Source organism: Nicotiana sylvestris, chromosome 3 (genome assembly GCF_000393655.2).
Source record: "Nicotiana sylvestris chromosome 3, ASM39365v2, whole genome shotgun sequence".
Lineage (NCBI taxonomy): Eukaryota > Viridiplantae > Streptophyta > Magnoliopsida > Solanales > Solanaceae > Nicotiana > Nicotiana sylvestris.
The window spans coordinates 172,185,142-172,205,440 of NC_091059.1; the positions used below are offsets into that span (position 1 = coordinate 172,185,142).

Sequence of the window (20,299 nt, forward strand, 5' to 3'; positions counted from 1 at the left end):
CCATTCTCTTCTCATCCTGTGACTCATTATCATTAAACACGATGATGGAAAAATTGAGGCTCTACGAACAAGTTTCAGGATAACTGGTGAATAAAGGAAAGTATGGCTTCTATACTTCTTTTCAGGATGATGTTCCTAGGATATCTAAAATTCAATGGATCACTGACTTCCCTAATTGTCCATTTCCTATACAATATTTGGGGGGTCCTATTTATGTAGGTAGGAAAAAGATAATATATTTCAACAACATGGTGGCAAAGGTGGCAGGCAGAATGCAAGGGTGGCAATGCAAATTACTGTCATATGGAGGAAGGGCAGTCTTGATCAAGTATGTTTTACACGCTTTACCTCTGCACTTGATAACGGTATTTAACCCTCCAAAAACTGTCTTAAAGCAAATCGACAACATAGTTGCCAACCTTTTCTGGGGGAAGGGCATTGGATTGCTTGGAATGATTTGTGCTTTCCAGTGACTGAGGAAGGAGCTCGATTTAGATCACTTCATGATATTTGTAATGCCTTTTCTGCTAAACTATAGTGGAATTTCAGGACTCAAAAGACAATGTTGAAAGATTTTCTGGAGGCTAAATATTGCAAGATGGCCCACCATGTGGCAAAGAAATGGTCTTATGGCCAGTCTCATATATCGAGAAGATTAATGGACATCAAGAAGGATGTTGAACCATCTATTTTTTGGAGATTAGGGAATGGAGATGTGTCTTTTTAATGGGACAACTAGACAGGTTTGGGAGCATTAGCTACAGTGACTCAGTGAAATAGAGCTTCGAAGAATACAAAGGTCAAAGAATTCATGCACAATGAGACTTGGAGGCAAGACAAACTAATAGATCTTCTACCTGTGAATGTGATCAATATTATTCAAAAGGTGGAGTTTGATGAAAGGAGAAAAGACTGCCCATACTGGTTACCAGAAGGTACAGGAGCTTTCACATGCAAATCAGCTTGGGACCTTCTCGGGAGAAAACGGGGGGGGGGGGTACTTTCACTTGTACAAAGATTTGGCACAAAAGAATGCCTTTCATCTCTTTTTTTTATGCTAAGGTTACTTCAACATAAGATCCATACTGATGAAGCTGTGAGGAGGTTTGGTATTGTGACCGTATCTAGGTGTAGTTGCTGTTATAATCATGAGGAGGAGACCATTGATCATTTGTTTAGTAACAGCCAAGTCGCCAGAAGTGTTTGGTCCTTTTTCTGTAGTTCATGTGGAATTAGTTTTGTCCCATTACAGATAAGGCAGAACCTCATGAAATGGTGGATGACTAAGGGCAACAATAGTGTCCACACTGTAATGCTTCAATGTTTACCATCCTTAATATGTTGGGAAATATGGAAGAGCAGATGTGCAGCAAATTTTGAAAACATTCGATTGTCAGCCAGACATATCATTTATCAAGTGTCTAATACCATAACCTTGATATTTAATTGTCAATTCCCTGATCTTCAACTCCCTCATTCTTGGATAGACAAATGCATAGTTTTAGAGAAGAAGTCACCAGTAATTCACTCTCAGATTGTTTGCTGGAAGAAACCTGTGAGTGGTTATATCAAACTAAATGTGGATGGTTGCAGTAAAGGCAATCCAGGTTCAGCTGGTGGAGGTAGGATTATCAAAGACCATCATGGCGATTTAGTGACGGAATGAAGCCAAAAGTAAAATATGAAATAATTTCAACCAAAGACTAAAATATAATTAAAGTTCATATGTAGACAATTTTTATTAAAACTCATTCTTTTATAGTGAAATAAATTAATTTTTTGTAACAAAAGAAATAATGACATAAAAAATAAGATAAAAGATAATAAATATTGAAAAAAATGTTAGAAAGATCTAAAAACGAGAAATAAAAGATGACAACAAATTTCTTCTTATGTTTCGTCTTTGTTGAGTATTAAAAATTTGAAAGTTAATCTCATCGATTTCAAACATTTTTTTCTACTCAAATACATAGATTATAATATAAGGATATCTTCGAATATTTTTTTTTAATTTACATTATGTGTCGTTTTTAAAAAATCACTATTACTAACAAACTGATATGATATTCGAATTTGAATTGGAATGCAATTTGAGCAGCTTGCATTGAGGTTAACCCAAGTATGGTGTCAAAAATAAACTACTTGACAATTTTAAGACAATATATGCAATGTTTTGTAATAATAATAATAATAATCAACTAATTTAACATTTAATGATTCAAAGAACATTTTTTTTATATATAGGGTATTAAAAATTCAAATTACGGGGCTAGAGATATTGATAAACTTAAAGTGGAATCATACTGAAATAAATCTGGCCAAAAAATTATTTAAATTTTTAGATAGCCGATCAAAGTGAATTTTAAATTAAGGATAATATCTTCACTTGTATCATTATAAAGATAATCATTATTATAATATATATAAAGTTTTAGAGATTGAAATTTCAAATTAGAAATATTTTTTGAAAGATAAAATCATACCAAATAAGAGTTCAAGTCGTAGTATAAGAGTCACGTCGTAACCAAAAAATCGTTTATATCGTGTCAACCTTTGTGCTTTGCCATAAATATGAGTTATTATTTCATTTTTGGCTATTTTTAGGTTCCAATGACACTTATGAAAATAGTGCAAAAATAAAATTATCACTATGAGAATTGAGAAAATATTAGTCTTTTTTCATGTAGTATTTCTTAATTAATATCTGACGATTATCTATATTTATTTAGAAGGTTTAAATGTTAAGGTTATTTACATATAATTCAAATAACTCAGATATTTAACATGGTTAATGTCAAATATCAAAATGGAGTAAAACAAATTCACTAGCTAAAGAGTTTTTTATATTTTTAGATAGCCAACTAAAATGAGTTTTGAATTAAGAATAATATTTTTAATTACATGTATAAAAATAATATTTTAGAAACTGAAATTTTAAGAAAGAAATATTTTTTAAGAGATATCCACACACCAAATAAGAGTTCAAGTAGTAGTAAAAGAGTTAAGTCTTATCCAAAGAGTCATTCATTGTCTCAACATTTGATTGTTTTGCCATAAATATGAGTTATTATTTTGCTTCCTCACTATTTTTAGGATCCAATGACACCGGCAAGAATGATATCAAAAAAAAATAATAGAAGAAATGGTTAATTTTTTTCATGTGGTTAATATTCAATGATTATCTATATTTATTGAGAAAGTGTAAATTTTAAGAATATTTACATACAATCCAAATAACTTAAATATTTGACATGATTAGTGTCCGCGCATCCACACGAATACTAATATTAGTTTTATAAAAAGAAAAGAAAGCCCAAATAAGACTAATCGTCTCCCGAAATTATTTTTTCTTCTGGGAAAAAAAATGTTTTTTGATATTTATTACAAATGTTGCCAACTAAATGTAGTTGTATTTCTAATAATGTGACATTTGAATAAAATGTCAAAACGTTTGCTGACATTTTTCATCAAACGTCGGTATTTTTGTGACATTTTTCTAACAAATGTCAATAAATTAATTATTCACCGACATATAAAGTGTCATCAAATAAATGTCATCGTATCTCATATTTTTGTACAACATCATGTGTTGGCTGAAGTTTTTGTTTGTAATTGCTGAACTTTAGTATTCTAGTAGCTGAAGCTTTATTCTATATTTGCTGAACTTCAGCATGTTTTAGCTGAAGCTTTGTTCTGTATTTGCTGAACTTCGGCATGTTTCAGCTGAAGCTTTGTTCTGTTTAAATGAACTTCAGGGCTGAAGTTTATTTTGTATTTGCTGAACTTCAACATTCTAAGAGCTGAAGTTTTCGTCTATATTTGCTGAACTTCAACATTCTTAGAGCTGAAGTTCTAAAACAACAATGAATTTAATAGATCATAATTAGTAGCGATTCATAATTAGCAGCGATTGATGCTGTTCATTTCAAAGATTAAAGAATGAAAAATCTTTTCGACATGAAAACAAATTACTACAGATAAATTAGAACCAAAAATCAATGTGCCTGTAAAGCTAAAATATCTAAGAGGTTAAATTATTGTGAATAAGACCAAACCGAATATAATAGGACAAGCATATATATATATGAATCATCAGGCTAGAACGCATAACAATATCTCAATCTTCAGCATTCAGAAAACGAAGGAGGAGAAGGAGGAGGATAAAGAGGCCTGAAGTTGTTTAAACAGTAGGTACAAGTTAAAACTTTTTTAAAAAGTGGGTATATGTTAAATGGGGGCGACCAAATAGGGCGCCACGTACAATTTTTACATTTCCTTCTGTATGAGTTTCATCTTCATTAAGGCAAAAAATTGAGTTTCCTTCTTCAATGAAATTTTTAAACCCACACCTCAACCGCAGAGTTTTTTTTATTATTTCGACCCGTCCCGCCCCGTTTCACACTCGCATATATTTAAATCCGCACCGTCTCATATTCGCATCGCCCCATTGCCATCTCTAGCTAATTGTATGCAGTGGCCGATGTAGTATATTGGGTTTCAATCTGGTGTCGAAGCTAGGGTCATGAATTCGAGTTCGAGGAAAACTATATTGTGTGCAAGTGTTGGGGTGTTGTTGGGTAACGCTAACATCTCGTCTATGGCAAGATCCAAGTACACGGGTAGGGAATGACCAGGATTGGAATATTAATGGTCGAACATGATGTTTGCTAGATGGATTTGATTACGATGCATTTGCTATAACTATAGCTTTTGGCACGTGATAAGCTGTGTGTGAAAAATAATTAATTGTTTAACAAATATTGAATTCTGAATTCATAATTTTAAAAGTACAATGAAATCGCCGGTATTAAGAACCTTAAGGTTGAATCCGTCAAATTTATATTTTAAATCTACATCTGGTTGTATGTATATATATTTTCTAAAATATTTTTCGGTGGGAAAAGAAAGATACAAATTATAAAGTTTTAAAAACTGCGGTGTAAAGTCTGTAACAAAGAAAATTGAGGTAATATAATCCCATGAAGAAGAAGACTTATCAACATGCTTGCCTTTCACCAAGCTAATTCGCGGATTAAACCACAAAAAGAAAAAAGAAACCAAAAAAAAGAGAGAAAAAGAAAAAGCACTTAACGCCTCGATCTCTCCCAAAAATTAGAATTCTTGTCAGCTACACAAGAAAGCCGTTATTTAAGAAGTAACTATTCGAACTTTATTTAGCCACTATTTTTAGAGTTTAGCTTTTTTCGCTGTCCCCAATTAACACTTCAATTATCAAGGTTAAAAACTGGTGAGAGCTCAGTCATTTAATTCCGAAGCAAAATTTATAAAATTTTGGTCCATAAAATCACAATAATCCAACAAAATTGAGTACTTAGTTACTGGTAAGCTATGATGACATTTAACGAATAATGAGAATTAAATAAGGAAAGGATAATTTTTCGATATTTCAACAGCGAGAAGTATAACAATCCTGGATAGCACCAATCAATTAATTAAGTCTCAATTTAAGATTAAAAAGAGAAAACAAATAGAGGGTTTCAGTTGAATTTCTACCACACCATGACTCCATGAGTTGCCGTCTTGTTTTAATTGGTTAATTAGTATTTCCAACTGATTCAAAAGCTAATCAACTTCATCTCCGAACACAATATATCAATAAACCATATATGTAGCTTTCAATTTTTTAATTTTTGGTTGCTGAGAATTTTTATGTATTTTTCAAAATAAATAATGGATTGTTCGGTGGACGACATTAGGTTGGTAATTAGTTAAATTTTACCATAAAAAATTGAATCAGGTTTCCTTTTGGTTATGCCCTCGAAGGAGGACTGTATAGGGTAAAATATGATATGACACGTGGTCATCTAAAGGAAAGACATGTGAAATTCAAGATGGAGATGGTCGAAGACCGAGCACAACTATTCTACTTGTCACATGAAGGGATAACATTCATAAAGGTGTATTAAATGCTTTGCGCCAGGTAACATTTAGTAAAAAATATTCTGCAGCTTTAAGGACAGCGGCTCATTACAGAGAATTTGACATTTATGTTCACCATTACATCTTCATCAATGACCCTCATGATTGACATTATAGGAAGGCACGATCCCAGGACCTCCTTCCGTAGACATAACTATAAATAGTGAGCTCTATCATCATTGTAAAGGACATGAATTTTCTCGCTAACTTATATTACATTCTATACAAAGCTTAATATAATTTTACTTTTTTGCTTTTTGATTTTATCATTGTTGTGCCCGGAAATCTTGTTCTCGGAACTGTCATTTCTGCCATTTCATCTATATTCTGCGGCTAAGTATTGCATAATTCTTCACTTATTTTATTATTTAAGGATCAAATTAGTTTACTTGTCTAGAAACCACGTATAAATTTAATTGTACAGTTTTACGGGTAAACAGCTTGGCGCCCACAATGGGGCCTAGACAACCGTGTAATTAAGTTGATCATTGTCTTTTTACTAACATGCTTTGATTATATTGTCTTAGAAAGAAAGTCATAAGAAATGTCAAATAACACCGTTAACAAGACGCACAACCCTGAGATTCGAGGAGATCAGCCTCACTTCGAGGACTCAATCAGTGACACCTACAATGAGGGGAATGATGCCACATCGATGCATGACAGGAAGTATCCTCGACAGGTTTGGGAGGCAACTCCCGATGATGCCGATGAGGAGCATATCATTGACGCAGTAAGGGTCTTGCAAGAGCAATAAGCGATCATTCTAGACTATGTCACATGGCAAGACAAGGTTATGACGGAGTTAAAGCAGGCACTGTCCGGGGCTTCGAATAATGCAAACTTATGAGATCCAATTTCTCCTGGTGTCCCCGCAAATCAAACAACGCAGAGGGTCGACAACAATACTCCCAGGGGTGAAGTTGGCTCCGACGGAGCTGGGGGAGCGAATACAGTTCAATAACGAGAATGATCCTTTCAAGAACGAACTTTTACGGTTTATGAGTGAAGTAAACGTCTACATGGACCAAATCCCGGGTGCACCGCAAGTACTGAAGGGCCTGGATTCAAAGAAGTATACTCAATTGTCGTATAAGCCGGGTGCGGTCCCAGAGTTAATCATGAAGCGGTTCAAAATGCCTGAAGTGCCAAAATATGACGAAACTTTAGACCTTCAGGAGCATATTACCACCTACACAACGATGCTAAAAGGAAATGATTTAGCACCTCACGAATTTGAAGCTGTGTTGCTGAAGAAATTTGGAGAAACTCTCACGAGGGGAGTTCTGACATGGTATTCATTATTACCTGAGCATTCCATAGATTCCTTTGAGATGCTCGCAGATTCTTTCATCAAGGCCCATGCCAGGGCCAGAAAAGTACAATCCCGAAAGGCCGATATATTCAGGATTGCGTAGGGAGAGTCTGAGCTACTACGAGAATTTGTCGCCCAATTCCAGAAGGAAAGAATGTTTCTCTCGGCTGTCCCGGATGAATGGGTGACTGAAGAATAACTATGGGACTGAATCCGTGAAGTTAAGCCGCTTCCCGAAAACTAAAGGAAAGCCTGCTTGAGTTTCAAGCAACAACTTGGGCGGATGTCCACAACCGGTACGAGTCAAAGATAAGAATCGAAGATGATCAAGTTGGCTTTCCATCTGAAGGAGTAATGAAAACAACTCTCTTCGAAGTACTAGATGGTGACATGGGATACAATATCATAATAGGAAGGCCATGGCTACACGAGATGAAAGTTGTACCCGCAACATATCACCAATTGCTGAAGTTTCCAATGCCCAAAGGAATCAAGCAGATAAGGGATGATCAACCAGCAACAAGAGAGATGAATACAATTTAGGTTTCCAGTAGCAAAGGAAAGGAACATGTGGCATAGCAATTACAGGAACCTGCACCTAATCCCGAAATAAAAGAAGTTAGCATGGGAGCAGAGTCGTCGGAACATTATCAGGTGCAGAGATATTTCCAAATTCCAGAAGAGAAGGATGCAATGAAGTCCACGACGAAAGAACTGGAGCGAGTTGCATTGTTCGAAGAATTCCTAGAAAGGAAATTTCACTTGGGAACGGGACTGTACCCAGAGCTCAGGTCTGGTTTATTGAATTTCTCAAATTTAATGCCGATTGTTTTGTATGGTCACATGAGGATATGAAAGGTATCCCGATGGAGGTAGCAGTGCACAAGTTAAGCTTGGATCCCAACATACCTCTAGTAAAACAAAAGAAGTGCCCTATTGTCAAAGCCAAGAATAAATTCGTCAAAGAAGAGGTAACTCGCTTGCTTAATATCGGTTCAATCTGAGAGGTAAGATATCCGTACTGGCTGGATAACGTAGTGGTTGTTCCTAAGAAGAACAATAAATTATGTATGTGTGTAGATTATAAAGATATTAATAAGGCATACCTGAAAGACTCGTTTCCACTTCCAAATATTAATCAAATGATTGATGCCACGACCGAGCATGAGTCAATGAGTTTCCTCGATGCTTATTCCAGGTATAACCAAATCAAGATGAACTCGGAATATCAGGAAAAGACTTCGCTTATAATAAATTTCAGTACATATTGTTATAATGTGATGCCCTTCGGGTTGAAGAATGACGGAGCCACTTATCAACAGTTTGTGAACAAGATGTTTGAAAATCAAATAGGAAAAACTATGGAAGCTTATATAGACGATTTGCTCATTATCTTTGAATGCAGGTGACCACCTCAAACATCTGCAAGATACTTTCGACATCCTGAGGAAGCATAACATGAAACTTAATCCCGAAAAATGCACGTTCGGGTTAGTTCTAGTATGTTTCTGGTCTCACAAAGTGGAATTGAGGTAAACCCTGATAAAATCAAGTCCATATAAGACATCGCGGATCAACTATCGAGCCTTAAGGAAGTCCAAAGGCTCACGAGAAGGTTGGCACCTTTAAGCAGGTTTATTTCCCGATCGTCTGAAAAATGTCATCGTTTCTTCGCATTAGTCAAAAAGAAAAATGATTTCGAATGGACACCAGAGTGCCAGAAAGTTTTGAGGGATTTGAAGAGGTACTTGTCAAGCCCTCCATTTCTCTCAAAACCAAAAGAAGGCGAAACATTGTTGGTCTATCTCGTGGTCTCAAAAGTTGTGGCAAGTGCGGTTTTAGTCCGTTAGGACAAAGGTACGCAATCTCCCATTTATTATGTTAGAAAAATTTTAACGGGAGCAGAAACTTGCTACTCGTATTTGGAAAAACTGGCCTTAGCTCTCGTAGTTTCCGCTCGAAAGCTGAAGCCCTACTTCCAACGTCACCCGATAGCCATGGTGACTACTTTTCCTTTGCAGAACATCATCCATAAGCCCGAGCTCTCAGGTAGAATAGCCAAATGGGTCGTCCAAATGAGTGAGTTCGACATAGAATACAAACTAGGGACTGTAATTAAGTTATAAGTCTTGGGTAACTTCATGGCTGATTTCAGTCCGGGACTACTGCCTCTGGCAACCAAGGAGGCAGCAATGGTGTCAGAATCGACATCGGGAGTTTGAACCTTATTTACGGATGGATCTTTCAATGTGAAAGGGTCCGGACTTGGAATAGTCTTAATCACGCCTTCGAGAGAAACTTTGAGGCAAGCCATCAGAACGATCCCTTTAACTAACAATGAAGCAGAGTATGAAGCTTTGATTGCAGGACCTGAATTGGTTCGAGGATTTGACTTTGAGATCATCAAAATCAAATGTGACTCACAGCTGGTGGCAAATCAAGTCGACGGGATCTTTGACACTAAAGAAGAACGCATGCAACAATACATGATAAAAGTTCAGGCTCTGTTTGCGCGATTCCGAGAGTGGGACTCATATCCCATGGGAGGATAACACAGAAGTAGATGTATTGGAAAAATTAGGATCATCATTAGAAACAAAGGGAATAGAGTCTGAGGTGGTAGTACAACTGACGAACTCAATCCTGGATACAGATGGTTACCACGAGGTAAATTAAGTTAGTTTGTTCTAGGATTGGAGAAATGAAATAATCGACTATATCGAGCACGGGAAGTTTCCTGAAAACCCCAAAGCATCACGGGTGTTACGCGCCAATGCTACACGATACAACTTTAAGAGAGGCCAGTTGTATAGAAAATCTTTCCAAGGACCGCTAGCTCGGTGCTTAGGAGCATCCAAAGCTAACTATGTCATGAGAGAGGTCTATGAAGGGATATGCGACAACCACTCGGGCGTAGATTCTTTGGTGCTGAAGTTGGTACGGGATGGATATTATTGGCCCTGCATGGAAGAGGAGGCCAAAGACTCCGTACAAAAATGTGATAAGTGCCAGCGTTATGCACCACTAATGCATCAACCGGCAGAACCTTTACATTCGGTTCTATTCCCATGGCCGTTCATGAAATGGGGGATGGACATTGTCGGACCGCTTCCACCGGCTCACAAAAAGGTAAGATTTCTTTTAATTCTTACTGACTATTTTTCTAAATGGGTGGAAGCATGTCCTTATCAGAAGATCGGAGAATGCGAAGTGGTCGATTTCTTGTGGGAAAATATAATTTGTAGGTTTGGAATACCAAAATAGATAGCATGCAACAATGGGCCGTAGTTTATCGGTGCAAAAGTTTTAAAGTTCCTCGAAGATTTGAAAATAAAAAGGATCACATCTTCACCTTACCATCCGAGTGCAAATGGTCAAGCAGAATCAACGAACAAAGTGATTATTCAAAACCTCAAGAAAAGGTTGGAAACGGCAAAAGGAAAATGGCCCGAAGAATTTCCCAGAGTTATATGGGCCTATGAACAACGACCAAGTCAAGCACAGGAGAAAATCCTATTTCTCTTGTGTATGGTGCATAAGATCTAATCCCGCTGGAAGTAGGGGGAACCTACTTTGAGATATTTCTAGGCAAATGAAGAGTCGAACAAAAAAGCAATATTGATCAACTTAGAGCTGCTTGAGGGATGCAGAGACTTGGCACGTGTAAGAATGGCAACTCAAAAGCAGAGAATAGAGAGGTATTATAATCAAAGAGCCAACCTCCATTATTTCAAAGTAGGAGATTTGGTTCTAAGAAAAGTAACTCAAAATACCCGGGAGCTCAACGCGGGAAAGCTGGATCTGATGTGGGAAGGTCCCTACCGGATTTCAACTATCGTGGGAAAGGTTCATACAAGTTGGAGAACCGAAATGGAGACAAGTTACCTAGCAACTAGAACACGACACACCTCAAAATATATTATTGCTAATGGACATTATCCGAGCGGAAAGTACGTGCTGCACTTTTTCCCTTCATTTAGTTTTTGTCCCAATTGGGTTTTTGTGGAAAGGTTTTTAATGAGGCAACAATAGAAAGCATACTACGAAGACAACAACAATAAGAGCTTTGATAGCAAGGCAAACAAGTGAGCTTCCATTTGGGGACAGTTAGATAACCTTTGGCTCGTTAGCAAATTCCCACTGGGAAGTTAACTTTGCTACTGAACAAAGGTTACCCGACCGTTTACGAGCACAAACTACTAGAGGATTGCTAGATAGTCTTTTGCTCGATAGCATGGATTCCTAAGTGAAATTATGGTGTGTTTCCAAGTTAAGGATTATCTTTAGCAATTCATTAGTGGAATCTTTGAAGGCACAAGACTTCCAATATTCCAATTCTCATTCTTCACATTCAAACACTAGGGGGGATGATATGAGGATACGACAACATTGACTACCACGTCAACTAGGAAACAAAAATCTGAAACATAAATGTATCACTGGGACTGGGGACTGCGTAGCCAGCCCCGTAGAAACAAGTTGTACAAGACAACCACAAGTAATGGCAGTTTTTTTAGCATAGTAAATGCTTGTGTACTTTTGAAAATAGAAGAAATTATATGAAATGAAATCCTTTTATTTTTATCTTGTTTCTTATCTGAACGATGAACTAACTTTATCATTTGAAAGTTAAACAAGTACTTCAAATGCTATTGCCATAATGAATAGGAGATGTCCTCTTCAAGAGCACCGTAAACATAAGAGGGCCCTCTCTTATGGAAAACCCTCACGTTAAAGGGTTGGTTTGGAAAGAATTTATGCCCGAAATCAAAATGCCTTCGGGGAAAAATGCACCCGAAGACGTATACGAAAGGACGCAAAAAGTTAACTTGCGCAAGTACTTATATAAACCCTCATGTAAAAGGGTATAATGCTCGAAACCAAAGTATTTCGAGGAAAATGCATCCAAGACTACACATAGTAAAGCGCGAATAGAAAAATGTGCGCAAAACTCTTAAGCAAATACAAAAGTTAAAGACTTGCATGGATATTCAAACGAAAGTAAGACTCAAACAATACTTGAGAAAAAATATATCTTTATTTACAAGATCGTACCAAAACGGCAAAAAGTACAAGAATGGGAAAAAAAGCTAAACTGCAATATCTCCGAAACTAGAAGAAAGAGAAGTATCCGTGCCCCCGGAAAAAGTAGGTGGATCCACCGATGGCTCGATATTTTCCCCAGTTTTGTCTTTAGAATCGTCTCCTTCCGATTCCTCTTCAGTTCCCGAAAACTCATAACCGGAACCAGAAGAGCCAGGAGCATCAGACTGCACCGGGAGTCCATTTTTAGCAGCCAACTCAAGCTCTCGGGCCTTAGTGATTTCGTATCAAAGTCAATAATACCTGCTTTGGCCTCTTCCAAGGGTTTTCTCCTCATGTTGTACATGGCATAAGTTTTTTCAACGATGAGGGAAGTCGCTCGGTGTTTAAGTTCTTTTTGGAGTTGAGTTACCTCGGCAGAAAGGCTTTTCCAGGAAGACCTAACAGATCTAAGGCTAACATCAAGGTCGTGGACAATTGAACTAAAGATCCTATTATGCTTGATAGTTTTCATGTGTTTCTCTTCCAATTGGGCATGTTTTGCCCTCGCAGCAGCAACTTCTTAGATTTTGGAGTTCAAGGCTGCCTCTTAGTCGGTCACTTTTTCAATAGTGGCAGCTTGGCGCTCGGTTGCAGCAAGAACGGTGTCCTGGACTTCAGCCCATTTAGCCTTAGCTTCATCAAATCTAACCCTCAGCAGGCTAATTTCTTGGCTAAGGGTTACCACCTCTTTCTCGCTTGGCTGCAAATGAGCCTCCAAAATAACAGCCTCAGTAGCTTTGGTTTCCAGTTCCGAGAGGCGGAGAACGGTTTGATCCCGTTCCAGCAAAAGTTGATCCCGCTCAAAAGTAAGTTCCTCCTTCTCACAAGTCAACTCTGAAGGCCTTCGGAAGCAAGAAAGTTTGCCTACAAAACAAGAGAAGTAAAACTTAGAATATATTCATTCAAAACTAGAAGAAATAACAAAGGAAGAAAGGAATGCACCTCGGCGACATTGTGCATGGTATTTTTCAACAAACACTCCCCCGAGATGCTTGAATCTTTTCCCAATATTTCTTTGAATCCAGAGGCTTCAGATAGTTAGCAAACTCCACCGGCCCAGAAAGCAGGTTGCACCCGGTAGAGACCGACAGGGTAACATTACTCCTCCTCTATGGATCTTCAGATGGGGCAGCATAACTTTGCCCCAAATTCCCATGAGCTGGGACTAGGGATGATCTCCTTCGTGATCAGATGTGGCCGGTGGAGATGGTGTAGCAATTACTGGTGGGAGAGTGGATGAAGATGAAAGTGATGTAGCAGTTGCTGGTGCCCGTGAAGACATGGATGAAGCTGATGTAGTCGAAGGGTGTTAAGCAGTTGCATCAAGTGCAATGCTGGTAGTTGGATGCTCGCCAACCAAAGACAGTAGGGACTCGGTACTCACCCCCACAGTACCGGGCACAACACTTGGGACCCAATTACGAAAGTTGGCATTTTCTACCAATTCAAACTCCTCCAAAGCGTTGAGACGTTGTCCTCGGTTGGAGTAGTTAACTCAATAGACTGAGCATTCTGTTGAGTTGATGATGAACGTCGTATTCTATGTAGAGAAGCCCCGCCATCACTAGTTTCTCCATCATCGTCGACTACCACGGTGTCTATGATCGGCCCGGGAGGAGGGCTAGTGATCACAACTTCCGGAGACGACTTAGGGTCAATAGTCTTTGCCCTCTTTTTCTTTTCCCCGGCCACGGAAGAATTCTTTCTTTTTGGTTGCTTGTTCTCCGATCGGGGACCCTGTGGTGAAACATTTGCGCCCGAAGCAAGCTCGGAGATACCTGTTCGAGTAAGTGCCTCCTGAAATAGCGTTGCTGCATTAGCGGGATAAGCCAAGACGTCCTATTTGGGGACAACAATAGAGCCCCCGGGTAGACCTAAGTTCATGAACAAGTCAGAAGGGTTCAACCAAGTTCGTCACATAAAAAATAAAAACAAGGTATGTTTAAATCACCATGATTTTTGTCCTTCCACCCATATTTTAGGGCTAGTACTTTCCACAAACAAGTTTCAGGCGCCATAACATCTAAGATCTTCTGAACCCACCAGTCCAAGCCTTCCACCACTAGTGGGACCCATCAAGTTGCTGAAACATGTGACGGGATGAAGAGTCAATACGACCACAAAGGAATATTTTGTAAAGGGAAATATTAATTGAAAAATCTTACGAGTGCGGTTCCAAGCGGCCGAAAATGATGAAGTCATTATTGGAATGATTTTATAGGTGGAAACTACAACGAATCGTTCCGTCCACCCCTGGTCGTTATCATCATCCATCCTAGTCAACAGATCATGGTTGCTACGTTTGCAGAGGTTTATCATTTCCCTACGAAAAAACTTGGGAGAGTAGAAATTTATCATATGAGCTAAGGTTAGCTCTTCTCCAGTCCCTGGCACAAGCGCCAAAGGCAGGCAACCGCCCTCCACATAGAAGGACTTACTTGTGCCAAACATATTTGGTAGTGGAGGCAAAACTCTGCAATCATGGAATATAGCTCTTTACTCAAAGAAAACACACCCAAAGTAAAGGGATACGTGTAAAAATATGTAAAACCTTCCTTGGGAAGGGTCATTCGCTCCGATATATCAGGAGAAATAATATCTGACTCATGGCAATGGCAGTCTTCCTTCACAGTAGGAATACTAGAAGGACGAATGGAAGAAGAATACCTACTGATAGACCCATGTACAAGGGTTAGCTGTAGGGAATTTCACTTTTAAGTCTTTTGTTGTGATAAGACTTCTGGGGATGATGGAACCCACCGTTGGAGGAGCAAAGTCTTCAGTTTTGTTCTTGCTCTTTGAAGAGCTAGCACGCTTTGAAGAGGAAGAGATTGAATAGAAGAAGGAAAAGGTTTGTTTGAAGAGGATTAGAGAAAAGGTGGAGAACAAAGATACAAGTTAGAAGTTCGAGAAATTATGAAGTGCATTGGAGAAGGATGATGCGTATAAGTAAAATTTTGGCGGCTAAATTGATGGCCATGACTACCTCAATAATCGGCAAAAGTTGTGCTGAATTGTGGGATGACGTGTATTCAGGGTATTAAATGCAGAGAGACGTGCGTCTAATCAACCGTCAGAAGACTGCAGAGGGAGTTATAGTGATTCCCACCAAGTGTTTCTACCAACTTAACGATGACACAAAAGTTATGTCACCGGAAAGTAGGGAGACTATCTGTATAGGGTAAAATATGATATTACACGTGGTCATCTAAAGGAAAGACACATGGAACCCAAGATGGGGATGGCCGAAGACTGAGCACAGCTATTCCGCTTGTCAACGGAAGGGATAACGTTCATAAAGGTGTATTAAATGCTTTGCTCCCGGTAGCATTTAATAAAGAAAATTCTACAGCATTAAGGACGATGGCTCGTTATAGAGAATTTGGCATTTATGTTCACCGTTACATCTTCATCAATGACCCTCATAATTGACATTAAAGGAGGGCACGATCCTAAGATCTCCTTCCCTAGACACAACTATAGATAGTGAACCCAGTTATCATTGTAAAGGATATAAATTTTCTGGCTAACTTACACTATATTCTAACAAAGCTTAATATAATTTTATTTTCTCACTTTTTGATCTCATCATTGCTGTGTCGGGAAATTTTGTTCCCGGAACTATTATTTATGTCATTTCATCTACATTCTGAGGCTAAGTATTGCATAATTCTTCAATTATTTTATTATTTTAAGATCAAATTAGTTCACTTATCTAGAAATCACGTATAAATTCAACTGTACTGTTTTACGGGTAAACAAGCACCATCCTATTTGAGTAGTAACGAAGCAATACACTAGTACGAGGGTAAATACTTCTATGCACTCTATGTTTATATCAAATCGAGTTTAACTTGAGCAATTTAAAATTAAAGTAAGAATATATATCTTACACTCATTAATTTAGTATAAACATTAAGTGCGGGTGGATTTTTACCCTTAGACTAGTTCTCTCTTTCTTTTTGGTCATTTACCTCTTTTATCAAATAATATAACTAAGTTAAAACGTGTAGATATAAATGAGTTCAAATTTTTTTACGTAATACTTATATGAAATATGAGCTGGTAGGAGAGAGAATTGATTATCTATTGGAGCAGGTCGAGTTCATTATTAAGTATATAGTATAATTTTCACATTGAGTGCATAAAACCACGATATCACAGCTCTCCTTCTTAATGGGGCTGTCATAAGACTAAAACCTTTACGTGTTCAAAAGAGAACGTCACGTGGCCTGACGATAATTCAGCGACAATGTATACACATCAGTGTATTTTGCTGAACCTACAAATAGCAAGTTATTTAGGAATTATCGTATTCAATATTAGTATATTTAATCCTGAATTTTCTCCGAAAAGTTGTTAAGTACTATCCATTCTTCCAAATGACAATCGTCTTGAGTTTCAAAGACGTACACTGATTTTGGCACTTCGACAAGATTCATCATACTACTTACGTATGATCAGTCAGAGTCATAGCTCAATTGTATACGGGTAAAACCTAAGGTAACATATTCTCCGATTTTCCAGTGGGCTAAACGAAGCAAAGATATAACTGTATGGGATCAAAATCGAAACCAGGGGCTTGTTGTACCAGGGGCCAAACGGAGTGCTCACCACCGAGTCTGGCATGACAACACTCCCCGAACCCAAGGCAAGCTCCTAAACCTCGGAAAGCCTATGGATGGTTGCACACGTCTAATAGAAAGTTGTGGTATCCGCATCCAATCGAATATCACGGCGCAAATCTCACCCGATGTCGGTAGCATATCAATAATTGACGAGGGAGGAAGAGTTTTTACCCTTTTTAGAGTTGTACTAGGGATGAAACTCTCCTACTACTATATAAAGGGGAAGCTTTTTCATTCAGTAGACATTGTTACACACATATCAAAGCAATATAAACTTGTTTCTCTACTTTTTAGTTATTGAAAATTTCTTATTTTAATCATAGCTCTTCATACACATTTGGCTCCGAATCGAGGGTCCGATCGAGGGAAGAACTATTGTCAAGCTTGAATCTGAGTTTAGACTTAACGTTACAACTGGTTTGGTTATTCATTTTGTCTTTTGATTCATTTATCCAACATTCTTGATTACTTGTGTTGGATCAATTCACATATCTTTAAAACCGCGTACAAATTTAATTATTATCCATTTCAAGGGTAAACAGTTTGGCGTCAAATGTGAGCCTAAGGATAATAGTGGTGGTTTGATACAAATTTCCAAAACACACTTTATTTTACGCTTGTTCTTTAAGGTTTTGATTTCAGGACAACTCAAAAATGTCAAACTCTCAGTCTGCTCACTTGAACGTTGATGCTAAGTCTGGCCATCATGTAAAAAAAAAACTTTGGTGCCTAGCAATGAGGTACCCTCTGCTGATCCCAACGAAGTCCTAGTTGCAGACCCAGTCGATGCTAACTCGCATGTGGCCATCGATGCCAACCTTCCTACCGACCTAGAGAGCCATATTCACTGAGGAGCTCGACCAACAGCTCAAGGAGCGCCCAAAGGAGAAGGCGATGGGTTCAGTCTACGAGTGATCTTCGAAATGTTACAGGCCCATCAGGCGGCGATAGCGCAACTACAAAATCAAAGTCGCGCCCTCAGTAGGGTTGAGCCCGAACCATCCCGAGAAAACACCTAGAGAAACGAGCAGATCACCAAAAGGCTGGATGGGACCGAGGCCGGTGTCAGCCTCGAAGTAATGAAGATGCTTGAAGCATTAACGAAACAGGTGGAATTAGGTGAAAAGAAAATTGGGACAAACGACAAGAAGATAGAAATATATCCCAGGTCGATCAAATCCCAGGAACACCTCCAATATTGAAAGGCCTGGACTCCAAGAAATTTGTCCAAAAGCCTTTTCCTTCGAGCGTAGCGCTGATGCTGATCCCGAAAAGGTTTTGTATACCCGATATTTCAAAATATAATGGAACCACGAATATAAATGAGCATGTGACCTCCTACATATGAGCCATCAAAGCTAACGACTTAGAAGATTACGAAATCGAGTCAGTGTTATTAAATAAGTTCGAGGAAACTCTGTTAAAAGGAGCAATGATATAATACCACAACTTGCTCCCAAACTCCATTGATTCATTCGCTATGATGGCGGATGATTTTGTAAAGACTCATGCTGGGGACATCAAGGTCGAGACCTAAAAATTGGATCTCTTCAAGGTTAAGTAAAAGGACAACGAGATGCTCATAGAGTTCGTGTCAAGATTTCAAATAGAAAGGATGGACTTACCTCTGATTGCGAACTATTGGGCCGTTCAAGTATTCACTCAGGGACTTAACCCCTGAAGCTCCTTGGCTTAGCAGCAGCTGAAACAAAACTTGGTAGAATACCCGGCGGTAACTTGGGTCGATGTCCACAACAGGTATCAGTCAAAAATCAGAGTCCAGGACGATCAACTCAGAGCCCCTTCTGGTTCCTTTTATCCCGGCAGAACCGACGACAAGCCTAAGAGGGTCATCGATCATGAATCAAGGCCGGCCCAAGATTGGTACCAACCATATGGTGCAAATCAAAGGGGAAACGGGTCCGGGCGCAACTCTACAAGGAACGAAAGGAGAAGCGACCGAGGGACCAATAACCGAGGCATAATGAGCAAAAATGATTTTGAAAGGCTACTTGGGGGAAGGGAAGCTCCGAGATTGTTAGAGTATAACTTCAATGTTGATGCAGCCAGCATCGTATCATCCATCGGGCGCCTCAAGGAAACCAAGTGGCCTCGACCATTGCAGTCTGATCATACCTAAAGAGATCCTAACCTGATGTGTAAGTATCATGGCGTTCATGGCCATAGGACCGAGGACTGCTGACAATTGAGAGAAGAAGTTGCCCGGTTATTTAATAACAGGAACCTGCGAGAATTTTGAGTAATCGAGCCAAAAATAGCTTTAGAAATAGGGACGCCAACAAACGGACTGGATAAGAGGAACCCCAACATGTCATCAACATGATTATTTTAGGGGTCGATTTCCCTCATGGGCTAGTGATAAAATGCACTAAAGTGTCGATCACAAGGGAAAAACGCACCCGAGATTATATCCTAGAGGGAACTATTTCATTCAGCAATGAGGATGCGGAGGGCATCGTATAACCTCATAATGATGCACTGGTAATTTTCGTACTTATCAATAAATCACGAGTTAAAGATCTGTTGATTGATCCAGGTAGCTCGGCCAACATCATCAGATTGAGGGTCGTAGAGCAGTTGGGGTTAGAAGATCAAATAGTGCTAGCAGTTCGGGTGTTGAACGGGTTTAACATGGCATGTGAAACCACTAAATGGGAGATAACCCTACTCGTGAACACCATCGGGACCATCCAGGAAACAAAGTTCTATGTGATCGAATGAGACATGAGATATAACGCTCTATTTAGAAGACCATGGGTTCACAATATTAGGGAATACCTTCGACCTTACACCAGGCGTTAAAATTCTCCACTCCGGGATGAATCAAGATGGTATACTGAGAACAACCGGCTGCAAATGAGATATTCGCAGTCGATGCTGTAACGACCCGACCGGTCGTTTTGAGCTCTAGTGCGCCGTTCAACAGTTTGAGGCAATGAGCAGCTTCACTTCAGGTATTATGACTTGTACGCATGGTCGGAACTGAATTCCGGGAAGTTCGAAGTTGATTTAAAAAGAGAATTCTCATTTCGGAAGCTTTAAGTTTGAAGAATTGACTAAGATTGAATTTTGAATAAACAAACTCAGATTCGGGATTTGAAGATTCCAGTAGATTCATATGATATTTTCGGACTTGGGCGTATGTCCGAATTGGGTTTTGGAAGACCCGGGAGCATTTCGGCACCTATTATGGAAGTTAGCATTTTTTGAAGAATTTCCTAAGTTTGGGTTGAAGTGCGTTTCAGTGTTATCTATGTCTATTTGGGATCCTGAGTCTAAGAATAGCTCCGTATGGTGATTCTGGTGTTGG

The 20,299-nt window shown here is 38.8% G+C and overlaps 1 protein-coding gene across 1 annotated transcript; it reads left to right on the forward strand.

Moving 5' to 3' along the window:
• The first annotated feature begins 811 nt into the window (after positions 1-811).
• LOC138888369 (uncharacterized) lies at positions 812-1,666 on the forward strand. The gene has a single exon (XM_070170221.1). It carries the CDS (start codon positions 812-814, stop codon positions 1,664-1,666), a length of 855 nt encoding a protein of 284 aa, XP_070026322.1.
• The last annotated feature ends 18,633 nt before the right edge of the window (positions 1,667-20,299 follow it).